At 38.5% G+C, this 22,999-nt stretch overlaps 1 protein-coding gene across 11 annotated transcripts in view; it reads right to left on the bottom strand.

Moving 5' to 3' along the window:
- KDM6A (lysine demethylase 6A) overlaps positions 1–22,999 on the bottom strand; it is a 160,483-nt gene that overhangs the window by 64,280 nt on the left and 73,204 nt on the right. For 10 of the 11 annotated variants that reach the window (XM_075715031.1, XM_075715022.1, XM_075714996.1 and 7 more), the window contains 2 exons: positions 20,077–20,135; positions 9,195–9,315 (listed from right to left, as the gene is read on the bottom strand). In XM_075715031.1, the coding sequence (XP_075571146.1) occupies positions 9,195–9,315; positions 20,077–20,135 (180 nt within the window). Of the gene's footprint in view, positions 1–1,985; positions 2,149–9,194; positions 9,316–20,076; positions 20,136–22,999 lie in introns of those variants that run through there. The other variant, XM_075715038.1, reaches the window with a different exon arrangement.

The raw sequence follows: 22,999 nt of genomic DNA on the forward strand, positions 1-22,999 counted from the left end.
CACTGACTTCTATTGACATCATTTGTAATATATTAAGAACAGGAATTTATGATTTTTAATGAGCCTTTTAGCAATATCATTCCCAGAAGAGAACACAGAAAAGAATGAACTCGCATATACACTACTTGTAAAATAACTTTTTAACCTCAGAGCAAGAATTAAATAATAGCTTATAAATATTAAATATTAGCGTATTTCTCTGCCTTGCCTGTTCCTTTTTCTAGTGTTCAGCAGTCAGAGAACTTAAAACCTCCCCTCACTTACGTTGCAATGCAGGTTGTGTGCTTCAGAGACATCCTTTAGTCGGTTACCATAGTGATTCTACTAAGCAGGCAACTTAAAAAAAAAAAGGCTAAATAAAAATAAAATGCTCTACTTTATATTGCATTGTGCCTGATGAAAGAAAAAAAGGAACAGACCTATATACTTCGGCCTGTACATTGAGTATACCAATCCAAATGGTACAAAATCAGTTTTGTGCAGATGTGTCATCTTGCACCGTCACTAACAATTAATATGGAAAGATAAAGCAGAAAGGAACAGATTTGCTCTCACCTAGCAATGCTATTATAAAAAATAAGCAGATCTAAAGAGAAGCGATTGACAACTGTTCTGTAGTAGGTTTTCAGAAGGGTTATTGCAGCAAGACTCACTGAGAGAAAGCAGGCAACCATATAAGAAAATCTAATCATTTTAATATTTAAATATGCCTGTAATATCAGTGCTGTACAGTAAAAAACCCCAGGAATATTCTCAGCAATGCCTCCAAAAAATTTAAGTTCTTACTGCTACATTAGCTGACTTTTAAATTTCAAAATCCATGTTATGAAAATTTTTAAGTGTAGTAAATTTCTGCCTACACTGTTCACTAAGCTACAAACAGTAAAGAAATGAATCAACTGAAGCCCGTAACTACAGCAAAATACACCATTTGCACTAAACAATTATCGGAAAGCAATACACAGAAAACCCAGAACCTTTCAAACCCAGAACCTCTGAAATGCATACACGAGCAAACCTACCCCTCTTGCCAAATAAATAATACATAGCTCCCCGTTAAGTATGCAGAATCAGACAAAAAAAAAAAAAAGCATGCATGCATTCTAACGCATAAAACTCATCAGCCAAAAGCAGATCCACTAATCACAATTACCAGAACCAAAAATTTAAAGAAAAAATAGTGATCGTTTCCAACTTCCATTTCTGCAACAAACAGAAGCGGCCAGCAAACATCTGCACCTCTCTCAAATATTGCAGTACTGAAGCTGGCTACTGCTGTGTGAAATAGTTATTATGCAGGAGAGGCCGCTGCAGTTCAGAGACGACATACAATACCTCAAGGCAGACAGCAGTCTATAGAAATTCAAATCCCGAGTAAGAGGATTTACCTAGAAGGCAGTGTTCTGAATGTTAAAAAGTAACAGGCTCTCTTCAAGAGCTGCAGCTCAAGTCATAATATACCTTGATTTGTAGCCATCTGTAATTGCACAATTATCTACAGCCTATTTTGTCTCCTCTGGAGTCCTTGACTTGCCTCTGACTCTGGAAACAATTTGGAAGGTAACCTTTCCAAGGATGAGAAGTAAAGGGGACTGCATATAAACAGAACCGGTGAAAGCATTAGGTCTGGTAGTAAAATAGTAGTAATATGACACCGATTTAGGTAACTCAGCATGTTTTCACTACTAGAATTAAACACCAATTCTCCTAACGAATTAGTCCTTTACAATTTAAGAGGCAAGTACCCAGGTTTTTGTTGTTTCTTTAATCAATAAATGACAGACACAAAAAGAACCGTTTTCTTCTCAGAGCAAGATTTTCAGTACTACCTCTGTTTACATCCAAGCCTGAGACCTCAACATAGTGATTCCACTCCCTCCTCCTCTCAAGGATGACATTAGCAAGTTTAACAGCTCTAGGTTCTGCATTTACTCAGCAAGCAAGGCAAGCCATCATCTGAAACCTGACAACGCTCACAGACTTACCATGAAGGAAAGCTCCATCATGACTCAGTCAAACTCTGCCAGGAGATGGCTTTTTCTGCCTATGTGACCTAGGTGTGATGCCTACGCTCCTCCGAGCAGCCTTTGTTCAGATAAGTAGGACAGGGAAAGCCTTGCGTAATCGGCCGCGGCAGAGCGCCAAGCCTCCATTTGCCAGGCGTGTTGGGGGCCAGGGGAGAGGGTCAGGAGAGGACGTGCTGCATGTGCTGCCACGCCAGCTCACTGCTCTGCTCTCCAGCGTCTTCTGAACTCAGAGCAAATTCGTCTCCTAAGATGAAGGTTTGTCTGGTGTAAACACTCACTCACTCTTGTTCAACATTCAAAGAAAATCCCCCTCAAGACTGAGCAAAACTGTTGCACGGACAGGGCAGAAGGAAGCTGCTTGAGGGCAGAAGAAACAAAGGTCACATCTACACATAAACTGAATAACAGCGGTATGTCCAGAAGAATCTCTTGTTTTGACTAGCTGTATCTGAAAAATTCTTTCTGAACAGAGACACCAACATCTTATACAGTACACCAGAGTGTTTTTCACAAAGCTATCTTAATACTCGTGTTGCCTGCATGTTTTATCATTATTTGTGCAGCACCAAAAATTTAGTTCTCCCTGGGTTACAGCCCGAAGGACAGCCAGCAGCAGCGAAGTGCCGTAGGGAAATGGGATGCCTGGAAACTTGCCCCTGGGGCTGATCAGCAGGGAGGTGAACTGCCCTGAGCTGGGGTCCTTTCCGGACCTCAGCCTCTAGCCCACGCAGCCAGCCAGGCTGAACCGAAAGCGCAGCATAACCCTTGCCAGGTACCTGTGGCTACCTGGCCAGTACGCGGAGCTAGCTACTACTGTGTGCCCTGAATGCCAACCTTTCACTTAGAGTCACAGCTAATAAACCTGATCCAAGATCCACCTCCCACCAGGAGAAGGTCCCCAAATGAACTAAGCGTACCAGCACCAATACTCATTAGCTGGAAGGCAACTATTTCTCTTCTCATGGTTTGTTCTTTCCCCCACCCGCCCGGAATGACGGACGATGCCACACAGCATGTTAATTCAATGTTAGCATTTACTTCTCTTTGTAATCATGACATTTCTAAAATACACCTACCGCTTTCTTTTATAGGAAAACTCCAAAATGTCTCAAAAACCCAAGCAAAACTAAGTAAGAGAGAACAAAAGAAAACACTCTGTAGGCTAGACATTGTGATATTGTGATCCACTGCCAAAACCAGTTGCACTAGTAACTCTCTTGCAGTTTGATTACAGTGCCATGCTGCACTAAAAAACTTTCATGTTTTTACTTCTTGTATGTGCCTCTCCATCACATGCACGTGCAAACTACAAAGACTTACAGAGCAATTTCATTCCCAGTGTTGTTTTCCATCCACTTACATTTCTATTAAAATAATCTTTTGACTCATTTCATTTTGCTTTCCACAAAATGCTTTTTAGGTGAAGTGCTTAAAATCTTGCATATCCACCTAAAGCCCTTTGTTTTGTTTCTTATCTAAAAATGTCGCTGATTAGTTTCTGGTAGAATTACAGACATAAAACTAGACATAAGAAACTTCTCATAACTGTATGTATTTTGACTAGTTGATTTTTCTTTCATAATTAAAAATAAATAACATAGGGTTTCAATTTAACACATTTAAGCTTAAAAATTAATAATCTAAGGACATATGAAAGATAACTAGGTTGTGAAACAGCACTTGAAGGCTTGAAAACACAAATTTTCACATTCATAAACACATTCTTACTTGTTACTGAGAAAAAGAACATAAAAAATGAACAATATGTCTATAACAACTACATGTTGGCACACAATAGCTGCAGTAGCTAAAAATATCTTCCATAAAGATAGATACATATATATATATTTAGACAGGAGAATTATTTGAATAAGTGATGGGAAAGTGTCTGACTGACTACAAGTACTTTGAGCTGTTCATCTGTATATCAGTATTTATTTTTTTTTGTATTTCATGCATATTCATGTAATTCATGCATATTTCCCCAATAAATTCTAACTATTTTGCAGCCTTTTTCTTATCCTAATATAAGCAGTATGTCTTAACATTACTAACAAATGAGAATCTTTACGAAAATAATTAAAAAATTAAAATTATATTTAAATTGAGGATTTACAGGCAATATCAAAGCATAGGCCTGAAGCAAACTACTGGGATACCTGTTTTGTGTATAAATAAGCAGGAAAAATTTCTAGACGTGAAAGGCAGAATCAGTATTTCTACTAAAAGGCAGATAATTGGAAACATGAGTAATTTAGTTCTCATTCTTCTAAGGGTTTTGTTGCTGGGTACAGGATGCATCTGCAATACTTAAAACCCAAACAAAATTCCCAAAGCACAACATAGCTTGGTTTGCCATAAAATAGCCTGCTTGTGTCCAGAGTCCCTACTGACCACCCATTAAAAAAAATAAAAATAAAAATAAAAATAAAAAAAGGAACAATCCACCACCAAAAAAACCCCCAAACAAAAGCAAACAAAACACCCCCTCACAAAACCAAACCCACAGAAAATCTCCCACCCACCCACAGTTCCCTCAATGTTATCATTCTAACAAATATGAAAAACTAAGATTTCTTTTTTCCCCTTAAGTAGTCTGTCAGCAAACAATAGACATGAACTGAATTTTACATTGAAAGGGCCATCATAGATCATAGCCCTAACTCCCCACCAAAAGCATTATGATACTTCAACACCACCAAGCAGAATGAGCACCAGATGGAAGACTGGTTTCCCGTAACTGCCATTACCAATGTAACCCAATTATTAAACTAAGTAATACCAAAGCTGTAATTTTTCTTTTTTCCTCATCTTCTCTTTTATGCATGTCAATGGTCCCACACAACATACCCAGCTCCCGCTTCGTGCTTCACCTAGCTCTGCGTTCAGCTTCCAGCTGGACAAGAGGCATCGGGGCTGCCCGATGCACAGCAGCTCCCGGGTGGGACAGTTGCCTTCATAGGAATTTTTCACATCCCAACAGACCAGATATACAACCAGTCATTTGGTGCCTCTGTTGCAGATCAAGCCAACCAGACCACCTGGTCCTCAGCTTGCAGAGCTCAGACAGCTCTGGTGCAACGTCACGTAGGGATGTTCTAGAACTTCTCTTTGAAATCTCTTTCATCCTGACTTACTTGCTAGAAATTGGTTAAGATTCAAAGGTACTTAAGAGAAGAACTGAGACACATGCGCAAGACAGGATGATTACATACATGTATGAAAAAAGGAGGCTAAAATTGAAAAAAATGTTTTCAATAAACAGGAAAACATCTAGGATAGCAAGTGACGTGCCAGAAAGAATGTGGCACGTACTCAGAAGCTTGAACATTTTTTCCAACTACATTTACTAAACCAATAAAAAGTTATATTATATTCCTAGAGCTCTTGCTTTATGCTCCTTTCAGATTATCACAGTGCCACCACAGCTACCACCATCTAACACAGTATTCCTAGTGTCCTTTGTAGGAAATGTCAAATAGGAAGGGGGCAGCAGGACACGTAGTGAACTGGGAAAAGGTTAGGACTGTGAGGTAAACCTTAATAGTATGTTGCTGCTACAGTAATCAACAATAAAGTCTCCCCAGTCATTGCCAGTTGATTTTGGAATTGTACTCTTCTGATGAACAGGCAAATTTAGCTTTCAAGTATCACCTCTGAAGGTAACACTGCCCTAACTGTCAGGTTACACAAGGACTGTTTTCTTTTCAACCAGAAGGGCCACTTTTTTTTTTTCCTTAACGTAAGACTGAAGGCCAAGTAATTTTCAACAGCACTGGTATTCTTGCCAGAGTTTATGGCAACTGGATAACAGAGCAGTCAAGGGTTCTCACAGTAATTTGCAAGTCTTAACTGCAGCAATGCTAAAAACATGCAAAAGCAGTAATTGATTTTGAAAAAACACTGAGAGTTGATTTTATGCTTGTTAAAGAGCACTCTAGTAATTATCTTGATCAACATCTTAAATAGTAAAAATTAATTTTGTGCTTAAATTGCTTACATAAAATATAGATGATTTATGTTAATGGTTTAAAATTGTGAAAAACATGGAATATATGACCTTCAGACTCTCATGTTCCCCCTTTGCCTGAAGACTCTTACTGACAATGACTCATCTGATGGCAATGGTTTATTCTTAGCAATTACAGACTTAACATGAATGTTTAAATACCATCAAAAATATTATGATATTTCAAAGCACATTAATGCAACGTTGGTACAATCTGTGAAATCCAGAACAGTCACAAGCGAACGCCAGATGAAAAGTTACTTCCACTTTCCACCTCCATGTCAAACAGGAAGCTCAAACAGGGCTATGAATGACTTTATACAGAGCCTCGGGGAAAGGGTCTGTGCTCAAGGCCAGTCACTAGCAGGCTAGATCCTAAACCCCATAACCTTCCTCTAAAATCCTGGGTCCTTTTAAAAACGTCCACAAAACCAAAAAAGGCACAAGACAACTGTGTCTTTTCATTACTTTGGGTTACTTATCTTTCTTTTGTGAAGAGACGAGATACTCAGTCTCAGAGAACGAGACAGACATTCTGTGAAAACACCCTTTCGCACTCTTTCATCATCTCTCTTCCTCATTTTATTCTCCCCATGCTTGTGCATAACCACCACACCAGCACCTCATTTTGTTCTCTTCACTAAGGAAATACTTTCTGACTTGCCTCTCATATTCTTGTCACTCGGAGTTCTGGCTTAAGGGGATTTTTTAAACCCCAACTCGGGGATCAGTCAGATTGGCTTTTAAAGAAGCTACTGCCCTGCTTGTTCTACTTAGTCTACTCCTCAGTTGCTATATTCCGATGTGTAAGCTGCTATGTTTCAATCAGTAATACTGTTTCCAAAGTAGATCAGTCTCAAGACTCTACATTAAATCCACAGCTGAGCTGAACTGAAAACAGCTGAAACTCTTCAAGACCGAGTGGATCACCCCATTGGGTCCTTTCTTTCTTGTTCCCCACCATTATTCTCTGCTAAGGATTGCAACCTCCATAACAAAGGAAGCAAACCAGAAACTCTACCTTAGGTGCTTCAGTTGGTAATTCCAGAGTAGAGTTTCATGTTATGTTTTGCATCAGAAGGGGATAAGACAGCTCTACCCCCTCCTTCCCATTCACTCACTCCTGCCATCTACCTTGCATTGGATCTAGCAACTGGGCAATCTCCAGTTGAGCTGGCTCAGACTTCTGATCCACCTCAGTCTGCAAATGGAAAACAAATCATGCGATTCAATGCAGCAGAGGGTGCCGAACAATGCAATCAGGACTGCAAGGTGGAAAATGAGACAACCTTTTAGCAACAACCTGCAGTTATACTGATTTAAGGACAATGTGAAACTACCCCCCTTCATGTTTATTTCACCATCCTTTTGAAGATCTTCACTCTGCTCCAGGGTAAGCTGCTGTTGTTGCTGCCATTTCTTTTCTTAAGTGACTTAATCACATTGCACATGAAAGCAATGGAATCATGATAATTTTGCCTTACAAAAGATTAACTTCTTTCTGTTTTTAAAATACTACTTTGGTGGTTTCCCATTCATAGTTGGTGTATTGAAAACTAAAAGTTTGGTATGCTCAAAATCCTTGTGACGAGTGACCTTTTTGTTTTGCAAAGTTGTGAAGATCAAACACAGTAAATTATTTAGATTGAATTCTCATAATATTTATTTAAATACTTGATTCAGTGATAGAATTACATATTTCATGGCACAGCAGCAAAAGGTTATTTATTTCTTCCACTACTTGATTACAAGTTTACTACCTCCTTGTAAATTTACTCCTGTTTTGTCCCTGACTTCTTTAAAAATAAAACCAAAGCGTACTACTTCAGCACTTCTTTTATTCCCTCTGTATCACGACAGCCAATGCTAAATCCATGCCAAAGGATAAAGAAATAGGACCACCCAAACTCGCACATAACCCCTCTCCCAACAGAGTGATCTACTCCTACCTCTCCCTGCTCTCTTTTGCCATGCATTGCGCAATCCTTCCTACTCCTACGCAATATCATCCCCTCTAGTCACAATTTCCAACTCCACCTTTCTCTGTAGGTGAAAGCTTGGACTCCAGATGACAAAAGGAAGCCTAATGAGAGAAATGCTTCCCATTATTACAAATACTGAAAGGAAAAACGGAAAGTAACATTCTACTCTTTCAAATCTTGGACAATGTGATTCTGATAGCCTCACCAATACAACTTCCAGGAAAACAATCTGCCAGGAAAAGGAAGCCGCAAGATTCTTGGAAACAAAACATTTAATGTTTTCAGTAGTTTTAGGAGAGATTAATATGCAGAAATATGTTTATAAATTACACTTAATTACAAATTACAAAATTCTTAGCCCTGCAGGTGTATTTCCCAGTGCACGAAACTCCACTGAAGAACACTTCCTTTTTCCAAGACAGACATACCTAAATTTAGAGGTCAGGAAGGAACACGGGGATAAAGTAGCAAACGGAAGGAGGAAAAAAATGAGCAAGTGCGTTGAACGGAGGGAGAAAAAATGACAGATTACAATCAGAGACTGAAAAAGAATGCAAGCAGTAAAAAAATTTAAAGGGGTACAGAAGGAACAAGGTATGTATTAACACAAACCATTTCTAACCGATTAGCCAGAAATTGTTGCCTTAGAAGCTGACTCTCAAACCAGGAAATAACAGAATGATTAACTGATAGAAAAGTAGAAATGACATAAAAAAATGATATGAGAACATTATTTTGCATAAAAGCTTTTTCTTTTTAAGAATTTTTAAGAACTTCCAGTTTGGGGGGGGGGGGGGTGAGAGGGGGGTGGGGAGAAGAACATAGAGAAACCCACGCTGCTAATTCTTCTCTTCTTTTTCCTTCAACTTTCTATACATCCTCAGCCTCCCCCCAAAAAGTACTATTTCAACAAGAGCCCTACATCAAAGTTTTGATCTTCTGGAGTACCAGTGCTCGTCTATAATTTTGCTGGGCTTTTCTGAGTATTTCTAGCACCTAACACACCTCAAATCCTACCCTTACTCTGTCTTTAGACTAAGATACTTCATACTGAAGCACTTTTATTTTGAAAGCAGGTAGTATTTAACTGCTATACTTTCATGCATTCCTTGCAGTTTTAAGATGCAACACAACTTGCAACAAGCATTAATTCAATCTGAAAGGACTTAAACCCACCTTTAAACTAGACTCATAGTCTGTGTTCACTTTGAACATAAGCCCAAGTCGCAAATGAATTTCCTTGGCTCGACAAAAGCTGGGATCAACATAAAGCGCCTCCTGAAATGCTTTAATTGCCCTGAAAGAAAAACACAGATTAAAAAATTATTTTTTACTGAAGTATTACTTTATAATCAATGTTATTTATATGACTAGCAGAAAGTGGATCAGAAAGCACTGTTACAGAAGTACATATCAAAATAATGGTTTACATGCAATGTTTTTGGTGCATGGCTTTTGATTCTTCAAGGACTGTGTAATTTTGTACTCCAGATATCCTGGTATATTTGAAAGTCTAATCTTTTCTATTAATTTAGAGGAACTAATTTGCTGCATGAAATACAGTAATGTATCTGCTATTTCAGAAAGGATGACTCAGGAATTAGTAACAAAATTAGTGCAACTTTAGAACAATACAGTGATCATTCATGTCACAACCAAGTGCTAGGTTGCTTTTGATTCCAGGTAGTAGAAACCCCCAAGAGCAGCAGCAGAAGGCCTAGAAGGAGATCACACACATCTCCTCCCACTGCACCAACCTGCTCCGTTTTCCACTTTGTCCTCCCTCTCTTAGCTCCAGCGCCCTACAGGGACTCAACTAATACCTACTGCTCTGTTACTTGCCAGTCACTCAGTTACCTCCAGGAAAACACAGATGTGAAAGCCTGCCACCTCCTCCTACTGTAACTTGCTTTTCATATTCCCATGATGGATGAAGATGGCTCTGATTCTATTTCCTTACCTTTAAATCCTCCCTATACATGCCCCTGTTCATGATGGTACTGTACTAGATAAAACAAAAATGCTATCTAACAACTGTATCTTGAAGCAGAAAAAACATGATTCCAAACAGGACTGTTTTGCCTCTCAGGCCAACTGCATAAAATTAGGACAGCTGAAAGGCAAATAAAAGCTAATAGATTTAAATTCACAGAGGAATTAAGGAAGCTAAAACTCGTTGTGTTAGCTTGTCTGAAATCCAATGACAGGTTGAAACAAAATACCTTCACATACATCACTCCTCATACAATGACAGTAATCAGAACCAGTCTCACTTAGAGTAGATTCAAGCACCTAGGCCAGGGAGGCCAGCCCCATTTGCTGTCCTGGGCAACCCCATAGTTCGACACTGAGCAGGCAGATGACAGGCAAGCCTATGGGGAGAACTGTACCCACTGCGGAGCAGCACAGGGATGCTGGACAGGAATTACCAGAGTGCCTAAAATCACACGTTTAGGCAAATTCATTTCATTCCTACTCTCCAAGTGCAGTATTATTTATAAGGACAAAAGGTTACCAGCTGCAATGGGAAATTCAATAAATATTTTTCATGGGCTTTTTTATTCACAAAACACATAAATTACCACTTTTTAATCCATCAGCAAAACCACTTCTTTTACTCTAAAATTCTTACAGGCTCTTTTCTCATTCTCAATGGCAAAGCAAACCAAAGGCACAGAACCATCTCTAGAAAATGCAACAAAATTGTATGTAAAGCATTATCTGACTTGTCTAAATACAACTTAAGAGCAGATGGGCTTAAAAAATACTACATTTTTATCGTGGAACTGAAGCTTCCTCTATTACAACTGTTCAGAAAGGGTTTCCTTAGCTTGTACCCTACTTTTCTATTTACACAAAGAAAATGAGCAAGTGAAGTGCAAAAGGGACAAACTTGCACTGGCTAAGCAGTCTCCCACATCTCATCTAAACTTCCCTGGAATAATATGGGTGGTGATGAATCACACCCCTCGGTATCTACACTGCAATCATAACAAACAAGGATCCAAGTCTTATAGCAGTATGCTCACCATCACCTACAAGACCACCACTCAAACTGGAAGGCCAGAGACTGGACCGATCACAAAATATCAGCACATATTTTTAAGCTATGCTTCTGTTATGCCAAAGTACAGATTTCATGAGTGTGCATTTGCATTTCTTGTCTTAACTCTAATATGGTACTCAGTATGTTAGCCACCGGTATTTAAAATCCATTATTCGCATCTTGTTCAAAGACACTATCCTAAGTTCTAAAAAGGAAGAAAACCAGCGTCTGTGGTACCTACCAAAGAGAAGACAAAAATCAGGAATGAAGACATTGCGGTTCTATACCACATGTGAGACTGTGACCATGCTCATATACACTTTGTGAACCTCACATTCTTCACATTTTAGCTAGCTTGCTTGGTAAGAAAATAGTATTTCCGTATTTCTCCTATGTCACGTCTCATTTGCAAGGATCACTGAAACATGGATTTCTAAAAAAGCTTAAGAGAAACTGTAAGAGACAAAAACATTTTTATAGTCTCTGGCTTACTGAACAGGAAATATTATTCATTGCCACAGCTGAGCAACAGAGTTAAACAAAGCCACAAGTATAACAACCGACTTTTAAGGACAGTTTTGAAATTTGGTTTGAATGTATCCTGTCATTCATTCAAAAGAACAAGAATGTTGCCTACCCCAGTCTTTCAGAAAAGGACAGCACTTAAAAACCAGCAAAATTATCATCAGTGGACAACGCAAAGACACTGTGTCACGTTTAGCAGAGAACCTGCTAGTCACAGACAGCCCCTATGAGGTTTGTGTAAGGTTTATCTCTGTACAGACAACATGGCAACACCATTCACCCTTGTCTAAGCTGCTTGTGGAGTCAGGTTCAACATTAGTAGTTATCATGAGTCTTTGAGATAATGTTAAAACCCAACACAATTCTCCAGTGGAGACAAGCCCAATACAAGGAGGAAGAAAATTAGTAGGACAAGACATCGTTCTCCTAGACACAATCCATGCAGGAAGTAATGGCATGCTTTTCAACCCACTTTGATGGATGCTTCAAAAAATATATCGATTCAACCAAGTCAAAACAAAAATCTCTGTACCCTTTAAGACACTGTTAGAGTTACCATGCTAACAGCTAAATAATAATATTCTAGCTGTACATTTCAGTTGTATTTGATCACTCCTGAAGTGATGGTTTCAGGAGGAAAGGCAGAGATGCTTTAAAAGCGTTGTTTCCTTGAAAGGTTAAAAAAATTCCAAGTAGCATAGTCAGGGAGCACTGATTGCTCCCATCCACTGCATTGATTTGGCAATGGAATGGACACACTGGTAGAGAGCTTGGTGAAAGACTCTCTGCTTAGAACTTTCAGTTCCTAATACAAGATGGATTTATGTTTTAGAATGAATCCATATGCACTTAAAATGCTAGGGAACTCCTGGGTCAGTGTCTTGCTTGCATCTTACATTCTGTATCCTTGGATACCACAATAAAAACTAAAAGAGATTTCTGAAAGGTAACATAAATTTAAACTTATAACGAAGCATAATTATGCTAAATTAGGGGAAAATGTTGTAAGAATACACCAATATTCCCCAAAGCAGCTTTTCTAACGAAAAATCAGATATTTTATCTTCTCCATTCAAAATATTGGCCTGCATCTTATTTAACTCTAGTGTTAATTCTATATTGATTATGCAATTTGGTGTTTTTCCAGGATGACAGTCACTGCTAATAACAAATACAAATTACTTCCACTACTTCTGTGAAAAAGGGCATCATCAGAATTGCACACACTGATCTAAAAGGCAGCATTTTCAACAATTCCTACCAACGGTAGGTGCTCATGTCTAATTCGGTAACTATAGCCCAATTTTAAATAGTCAGTAGAATTTTCATAGAATAAAACACTGAAACTCTGAAAAGACATTTGCTTATTAACTCTTACAGACAGACAAGCAATTCTACACCACAGCTGAATTAATATTATCTAATTTTGCCTATGGGAAACATTTATACAAAACAGCAATGCACGCAAGATTACAGGAATCAAGAACACGGGCTACAGTAAAAACTTTAGTTTTATTTTGGCGCTGCCTGTTTCCCAGTGCCATGTCCAGAGCTCCAGACTCAGTCCCTTACTACATCAACAGCAAAACATCTGCAACATCACTGACATACATTTCAGTTGTAAGTGCTCAGCAGCATCCAGTGCAGATGACATCGGGGCTTGGTACAGGTTGGTACAAGGCAGAAGGAAGTGGACATGAAAAGAAGTGGGACGTAGGAGCACGCGTTGTAGTAGTAAAGGGAAATGAGAGAGAACATGGCCCAGTGTTGATAACTGCAGTCCTTCCTGGCCCATCTGTCTGCCTGAGTTGGGCCTTCCAGATACAGAGCAGTCACCTGACCCTTGTACAAATCTTTGTTTGCTCTGAAAGATCACTAATCCCATTTCTGTCCTCTGCCCAAGCCTACAGCCAGAAAGGTATGGGTCTAGAGAATCCAAGGCACCCAAGTTACTCAGATGTTTCCCCTCAAAGCTCTCATGGTTTGACCAAAACCGGAAACGCAGATATAAGCTAACAGCTTGATGATCTGTCACATACGAAGCAGGACTTGGCTTAAGAAGCTAATAGCTTCCTTCAGAGATGATGGCACACAGCCTTCCTCAAGTCGGTTGTCAGTCTCCACCACTAATTAACTGGCCTTCACACACAGACAGAGCTTTTCATTTTAATCCTTCAGCAGACTAAACATACATTAGTCCAAAGGATAAATCATCGAGGGAAGGGCTGGCTGTGAGCTCTCATACTACAGAAATAAATTACAGTAGTCTAAATTCAGCAAGAGATGACTTTTGGTTTATTCTCTGAAGATATTGACCAACTGCCTGGTAAGAAACAACTTGCATTGAGTCTACTAGAATTTATTTAAATTAAATTAGAGTTTTCTCCAAGAACGGGAGCATTTCCGCTAACGGACAGGAAAGGCTATCTAACACTTGACAAACCAGGAAAGCAGGACTGAAGAACAGACACTACGGAGGATGAAAAGCACCTCTGGGCTTACATTTTGCACAGCACTGCTACAGTAATTCAGGAAAAATAAAGATGACATGAATCTATCATCTCCAAATCAAGACTTCCAAAATCAATACTGCAGCTATCTTTCCACCCACTCATCTATACAACAATGACTACCATTATGAAAGAGAAGAAAGCTGCTGAATAATAATTAATAGAAGATGGTATTAAACATTTAGTGAACTCTCGTAAGACTTTTATTGGAAGGTTCTACTTGGATAGACTGAGTAAAATCAGCTTTGAACTAGGCGCAAGAATGTAGTAAACCAGCATTGATTTAACTATTCTATTCTATTCATATTTAACTATACAAGTTAACACTCATACGTTTCAAACAAAAAACATTAAGATCAGAATGAGCTTGATAAAAAACCACAACATTATTCTAATATATCAGGAAAAATACTTAATGCAGCTGGAGTGAAACTTTGTTTTTCTTATTCTTTATTCTCTTTTAGTTTTCTGACCACCCATTCTAAGCCTCATGTCATTTCATAGCCTCACTAATGAAAATGACATGAGGCTATGATGGACAAATTTCTATTTGGAACTCAATCATAGTTTGAACATAAACAAAATATCTGTATACAGCAGTAGTCAGGACACTGCAATTTTATAAAATAATTTCAGTCTTTAGATACAACTCCTCTTTCCATAGAGCTATTAACAGTTGAATGGTGAAACATTTTGAGCAGCACAGTCTTTAAACATTTCCCCAGAACAGCAGCTGCATACTGTTTTTTTCCAGCATTAGCAGTATTATGTGTTTTCATCCATCCAAGAAGTATGTTTGATATGCAATCACAGAAAGATAAGACAACAAAAGAGAAAGGTAATCACTACTTTGTTAATGTTTAATTACAATTAGTATGTGTAGTCTATGTGTACATTCCCATTTTATATACCTAAAAAATACGTATATAGGCCCAGCCACCTGAAACCTGAGAAGTATTTGACAAAGTAGTATTATCTACACAGCGTGTGTTTAAATTTTGCCCTCCTGCTGAAAGGACTCTGACAGGGAAAGAAGCACCAATACAGATGTGCACCTTCAAGCAAGCTGTTTTTCTACTCTCAAATTATATCGCTCCCAGACTTTCCATTGCAAGGGCTTCCAAAGCAGGAACTCTACAGACTGCCAATTACCAGTGCAATGTCACTGTCAGTTGGGTGAATCTCGGTCCCTTTCATGCAAACTGCAACCACTGGACTATTTCATCAAATGCTGTGCACCTTCCACAATGGCACAAACTACTGACACACCTGGAGGCATGCAGAGTAGACATCACATTTGATGAAGGAGTCCAGTGGTTGCTGTCTGCATGACAGGTGAGGTGCTCCCACACAAGTGAATGAGGTCCCCACTAGGCGGTCTGCATTCCTACACACCCCACTACCCACTTGACTACTCTTTGTGTGGAAGAGCCCAGTTCCTTGGACCTGCCAACCACTGACACAAACAGCTTGAGAACTATCTGAAGGATCTGGTCCTGCTGCGGGGAAAAAAAAACCCAAACAAACACCCCCCCACACCCCTCACAGACAAACTTTACTGTGTTACTAACAGCTTGCCCCTGAAGAAAATGTATGTATTGATAGAGGAAGCAAAGAAGGGCAAAGAACGGGCCTTGACAGCACAGGATGCTCCCACTCTCATAGGTGAACAGCAACCACCATAAAACAATAGTTTCGTGGGTAGATGAGTAAGGTGTACTTTAAAAGCAGTTTAAACAGCTGCTTTACTATTTCAGAATCACTGTGAGAAGAGCAAAACTTCATTTTCTGGAAGAAGATGCAAGAGAGCCAGAGAGAGCAAGGGAGAGACCAGACTCCTTCAGATCGAGTAAATCGTCCAATGTAATTCATGCTAAGGCCATCTCGCAGGTGATGGTTAAGTTTTGTGTGTTTTCCTGTAGGTACATGGAAAAGAATGCTCCTGCCTCATTGAAAGGACTTCTAGGGGAAAAGTGATTCTCAGGTGTCTGGAGGCTTGCACGGTGACCAAGAAATGAGATGCAGTACCACAGATAACAACTGAGGGCTGTCGTCTGCTGTCTGCTTGGCCTTTGGAGGTTGTGGAATTTAGCAGCAGGAGAGATGGGGTGTGGAGAGCCTGCTCGGTGCTTGTATGCTGGAGATGGAGGTGCTGCACTCTCCCACTGGGGGTTGTATATGCTTGCTCCCTCTTGACCATTAAATGTCTTCACCTGAATTAGATAAGAATAATGAAAGACTGCAGCTGCCTTCTTGATGTCAAGATCCAACTTTGAATCGGAGTTGAACAGGGGAAAAAAGGTTTTTGTGTTGAACTCCCACGTTCCTATTCCAAAGAGTCAAACTTAGGCTAACAGGAGAAATTCCAGCGTACAGAACACCCTGCCTTACAGAAGTGCCAGGATGCGGCAGTGCAAATAGAGTGGGCTGGCTGTGAGGTTACTTTAAAGGAGCCAGAAGCAGAGGCAGTGGTTCTAGATATTGCTTGATATTGAATAGACGGCAACAGTGCTTCTGTTTTGGCAAGGATGGCTGTAGAAGGGCCAAAAAGTTCCAGTTAGAGATGACAGTCTGCATCTTTAGCCATGATGGAGGTGAGGAAAAAAGGGTCTGGATCATCTCTTGCGTTATTATTTGGCTTTTTTCAGGACTCAGTGCTGAAGGACTGAGTTTTACGTAACACTGAACTTCTACAGCTGATAAGGAATCCTTCAACTGAAGAACCTCAGGGTACGCTAAATGAGGCAATAAGGGTGGCTGATCTCAGTCTCCTGTAAGGTGTTTCTGAGGAACAGTGTGTCTTTTTCACATACACTGTCCAGCAATTTGCAAGATAACAGGCACTGAAAACGCTGAGGGCTGGCCTTGGAGCACTGCAGTTGGTACACTGGGATCCAAAAAAGGTGTTAGAGACAGTTTCAGGACACAATTGCAGAGCTTAGACTCCATCTTTTTACTTGGTGGGACAAAGTGTAAATCAGCAGATGATTGCCCAGCCAGGCTCAGAATCCTTACTGAAGTAAAAGAAAATATCTGGCATCCAAACCACTACACTTTGATGCAGCTATTGCACAGAAACAAAGGGTAGCCTTGTTCACTCTAAAAGACAACTAAGGAGTATATGAAATTATTCAAGTTATGTGAATATCTCAACTATCTCTATTTTGCTGGTGTTCTACCCTACTTGAGAAACAGGGAAACAACAGGGAAAATCAGCCAGCTACTTTACTTACTGTGTGATGATAAACGGTGTAAAAGAACAGAGTATCAAAATTTAAGATCTATAGGACCTATTTTACTATACTTGATTCAATTTATGGAGCTAACCCCTTATGTCATATCTTGCTATCGTAATTGCATGAAATAGCTTTGGTCTGATCACAGTATTACAACATTTGTATATATGTTGAGAACTTTCAGTTCTTACATGAACAGTCAAACAAAATCACCAATGTAAAATGATGTATCAGCTAAGATTTATACTTGAGATAATGCTGTAATGGTGCTTTAGTATATAGAGACGTTAATTACAGTGAATTCATATGTGTCTTGGAGCCAATCCAACGCTTCTTTTTATGAAAGCTGGAAAACTTAAAAAATAATGTAAAAATATGAACAAGAATTCTAAAACTGACCTTATTCCCACTTGCCTTTTTATTATCTCTGTTTATATGAGACACGAAAAAGCCTCATGCACTTCCTTACCCCTTCCTTTTAGGAGGACTATGTACATGCCTCTTATTAAAATCCATGAATATCTGAAGTGGTGTGGATAAAAATGTTCATGGATGAAGCATGATAGCTTGAACTACCTTAAACTGTCTAGAGGTCTCCTCTACCTGCCTGAAATATACAGATTTGTGTACTCTATGAACATAAATAGATGGAATAGTTGCAGCAGGAAATAAGACAGCTTGACTAGCATTTCACTCTGAAAGAGGTGGGATTCTCCTTGCAATCTGCAAGAGAGTCCTGTGGAAGATTAAGATCTACAAAGAAGAACATATCTACTGTAAATGACCTGCTATCACCTCCAAGTTTGTTATGATTTTGTCACACCTAAACACCCATAACCACACATCCTACTCCTCTTGCCCCCAAGCAAACATGGTAAGGGGCTGGGGCGGGGGGGAGGAAGCACTCAAAGGGATTTTAAAAAAAAAAAAAAAAAAAATCCACACACGAAGGTATAAGATTTTATCTTTGTTAGATTTTCTTCCTCTAAAAATTGTACCCAATACTCTAATGATACACAACTTCCTTAGTGCGACACTATACATAACTTGGTTGCATGAATGAAACGGCAAATATGATTACTCTACACAACCTTAACATGAAGCTCTATGTGCAGTTAAGACATCGTTAAGGCATCAATTTATACTCATGTTCTCAACAAGCTTAAAGGCATGGAAGAAAAATCTAAATTAATTCAAAACTCTAATTTATTAATACTTAGGCCTCACAATCACCCGACTTTGCTGCTCCATCCACTGGAAGGTGCTAAATAGCACGATCTGCTGACAGCAAAGTCTGTGTTGATCAGGTGGTCTTTCAAAAAATCAGCTATTCTAAATCTAACTACTTTGTCTTATTTAATTTTATCTTACAGTTTTCTACCATTTTCACAGTGCAAATTGTAACAAGATACCCCTTGTAAGAGGAACTGGTGGACAAAATACTCCTGAATGTTAAATGATGAAGCCAAGCCTGCATAAGAACAAGAACATTCTGAAACTTGGTGAAATTCAACCCAGATTGATCCCAATCTTAAAATAGTAGATTCTCAGGTTTTCTGAAAACTTTTCTGTTCTTCTCTTGCTAATTAGAATGCAATAGAACTGCATGCCACATACAGTACATGGTATTAATTTCACCACTATAAAGAAAGAAAGCAGTAAGTTGCAAGATCAAAAAAAAAAAAAAAAAAACAAACCCAAACCCAAACCAAAAAACCCATCCAGGTTCTGAGCTCATGATTTAACCAATTTATCTTAATTTGAAGAATAAAAGCTTATTTACATTATCCTGAGGAAAGCACAAATCTTTTGTCTTACAGATACATAGAAACAATTTACTGGCGGGGGAATCCCACTTTATTGTTCCAAACCATCAGTCAGTGGTCACCTACTGCCTCCTTAACTGCAGTCATGCTTAGTCCAGTATGATAAACTTTTTAGTAATCAATCAAGTAGTAGTCACCTTATTTTATTAACAGTTTCCATACTGAGTGTAAAAAAGCACTGACCTAAACACTGTACCTCTCTGACTTTTTTCCAATGACACTAACTATATATCTCTGCAAGAATAAACCCCAATGAAAGTTTGTGGACCTTTCAGTAGAACCCCAGTGACTGAGTCTGTTCCATTCATCGTTCTTCTCTCATCACCACTAAAGCAAAACCAAAACCCCAACTGAAAACTGACCCTCCCCCCATATCCAACAGCAGCTCCTTTCAGTCCCCAAAGCCCTGCCAGAACTTACAACACTTGTGAGTTTTTACATCAGTTTCAAATGTTCTGATTCATCCGAGTGTACTGCTTTTCACATCCAAAACTTTCACATTATACAGCTATGTAAAAATTACTGAACACCAAGCTATATGAAAACAAGCCCACTTTGCCACTTCTTTTCCAAGAGAAATGTAAAGTTTTTTCTAAACAGACTTTCAAACACAGGCTACAGGCTATTGATAACAATTCACAAAAACCTGTCGAGTCACACTGCTCCATTCCCCTCACTGAATCGTATTATAGGGAGCTAAAATTCTTCTCCTGTAACTGCTTTCCTTTTCAAGCAACTGCTGTGGTTGCCACAGGTATGTTACAGTAAGTCAGATATGTGACCCAAGACAGTATGTTTTCAAACATCAATCTATAATAAAAAATTAAACTATCGTACACTCACACAGACATTGAAATATTCACCTAACAATAAAACACCGCACAATACTGATACCGTTAGTTTATTTCAACTTACCACTGAAAGGCATTGTAATGGAAGTAGACCAAACCAAGGCCATATAAAAAGGCAGCATTCTGTAAAGGAAAGAAACAATGTTTAAAACCCAGATAAGACAACCGTATGCTGTAAGATTGTGTTTCCACTATTTTATTCATCCTTTGACATTCTACTGCCATTATAAGACAAGAATATTTAAATTTCATCTTGAACAGGAAGAACCAAAAACAAGGAATGAAAAGATAGACATTTAAAAAAAAAGTGATTCTCCAGAAAATATTTTTGGAGGAGTAGTAACAACAATAATATTCCAGTACTTTTACATCAGAAAAACTGATGTGCTTTGTTCTACTTATACAACAGCAGGGAAGGAAATGACAGAGTAGAGATCTTTGGCAATTTAATATAATAAAAAATGTTTTATGACCCAACACCATTTCATAGTCATAATAATTTATATTCACATAAAAGTAAACAAAGCTACACACTCTAATTTCAGTGTCTAAAGTAGAAAATTAATTATATGAATATGAAAATATGCTTAAGGATATTTCACTTTTCTGAATACCAAAAATACAGACCATCAGCTTCAAACCTAAGACAATCATATTTCCTCATCGTTAATCAAATTTCTATTTTCTATTTCCCTACTCTGCAGATTGGGGGGGGGGGGGAGGACCGTTCTTCTGGAAACCCATTCCCCCGCCCCTCCATTTTCTTTTCACAGAAAAGTATGATTTTCTTCTTAAGTGACATTACTAAGGAGGTTTAATGAATGTTTAACTATCCAATTCTACAAATAAAATTTTTACATATTTCCTAAATTAGGAAAAATAAACAAATGGCTTTTTTCTTTTTACAAGTTATGCCACAGCATAGTTATTTTCTATTTAGCAGAGTTAGTCCATTATTTACAGAAGACAAGATGTACATGCTGCCTATGACACATTTTTAGGCTTTTTTAATGTATAATTCTGATTTTGAGAGACCAGAAATACATCCCAAGGAACACAAAGCTCTGACACATGGACAAGAGATGGAATTTCCATTGTTGAAGACTGTAGTTCAAGATAATCCCTCTTCCACTTGCATGCACTTCTTCCACGAGTCAAATTTCTATGGAATTCCACGAAAGGAATCCTAGTTATGCCTTAAACTCAATGCAAATATAAAACATATAACCAAATTTCTCCTAGAAAATAAGTGGTAACCAGAACACAATTCAAAGAGCAGCATTTATCAGAAGCAGGACCCAATATTACCATTTCATAATACCTCATTTGCATCTTCTAAATGCAAATTAAAACCAGGGGAAATGCCAAAGATCCTTTCATGAATACAGTTGGATCATAGCTTCAGCAATGGACAGTTTCCAAGAAAATGCTGTGGTATGACCAGATACTACAGCAATCAGATCACTGGAAGATGTTAACAGGGGGAGTGGAGGGGAAACTACATAAACAATAAAAGATGACACTTTAATACTACCATAAAACCACATTCCCGTTTAATTGAACAAAAACACAACATGGACATCATAAAGATAAAAGAGCTCTAATTCCGTACCCTGTGTCTTTCCTGCTTTCCAAGTGTGCTCTGGCAACAACAGACTAGGAAAAAAGGCAAGCTCAAAAACCGAGCACACATAATGCTTTGATTTAAAAGTCATTTTAAATGAAGAAGTAAGATGGAGAGATTTTCACATGTGCAACATGGAAGCCTGCAAAATACAGTGCACACCTAGCAACCTTTGTCGTGTTCAGGTCAGGCTCATTTGTAGAACAGAACTTAACAAACTGTCCAGTGTTACCTCAGAGATCCGCCAACTGCAACCAAGACTAGATCATCGTAAAGATAGAGAATAATAGCAATAACAAAAATCCTTCATCACCACACTGCAAAATTCAAGCAAAGTATGCCAGACAACTAAAACCTCTTCAATCCTCGAAGTATTTAATTTCCTCTTCTGAAACCTATTAGAATTCACAGTCCAAACAAGTTACAGATTCAGAAGATTAGTCTAGCTGATATTTTGATCCTAAGGGTTAATAATAATCATCTTCAAGGCACAACTGGACCAAGATGCAGGTGATTTATCCAGACATAATTAATATATCAAATTCACATGACACTTTCAGGTTGGCCCCGCCCCAGTAAAATACAAATAAACCATTACTGCTCTGTCCTTTGTTCTGTGGCTGGTTTTCCCATTTTTCTCTCATTCTTATTTGGCCTTACAAAGCATTTGAGATTGACCTTAAAAACCTAAAAAAACTGTCTTCTCAATAAAAAACAGGGCAAGGTTTAAGACTCTGTATACTTTTACTTCAAATGTAAAGGTGCAAATTCTGAAATATCAGTATGGATCATATTTATCTGTTCTGAAATACTATAGCTCTAACCGTATGTAACATCATTAGTACTGCTTGGTCATTGTTTATTAAGATTTGTCTTAATAAAGACTAAAAAATACCTTTTAATCTGTGTTTGAACCTGGGTGGGACTTTCACAAGGACTGGAAGATATCACCGTGTTTCAATGCATGCAGTATTTTCCCAGGAATAATTCAAGGCAAGATGCACATAAAGTTCATTACTTCAGCAACTACCTTTTCTGGCTGTATTGCAGAATACCATCAAGTTCAATGTGCAGCCAAGTTCCTACTGGCAACAGCCAATATGAAAGGCTAGAATAGCTTAATGCATATAAGGACCAAGCAGGATCATTACATGAAATTTTAATCTACAAAATGTCCTTTTTCTTAGCATCATAAGATTCTGTGACTCTGTTTAACAGAAACACACCTCATCTGAAGAAATCTGTTTTCAGTTGCCTCTGTTATTTTTATTTGGACAAGTTTATCACAAAAAATAGCCATCCCATGTTTTCCAGTAAAGATACTTTTTAAATTTAATCCCTCCTATTGAAAATCCTGCTATAA

Source organism: Pelecanus crispus, chromosome 1 (genome assembly GCF_030463565.1).
Source record: "Pelecanus crispus isolate bPelCri1 chromosome 1, bPelCri1.pri, whole genome shotgun sequence".
Classification (NCBI taxonomy): Eukaryota; Metazoa; Chordata; class Aves; order Pelecaniformes; family Pelecanidae; genus Pelecanus; species Pelecanus crispus.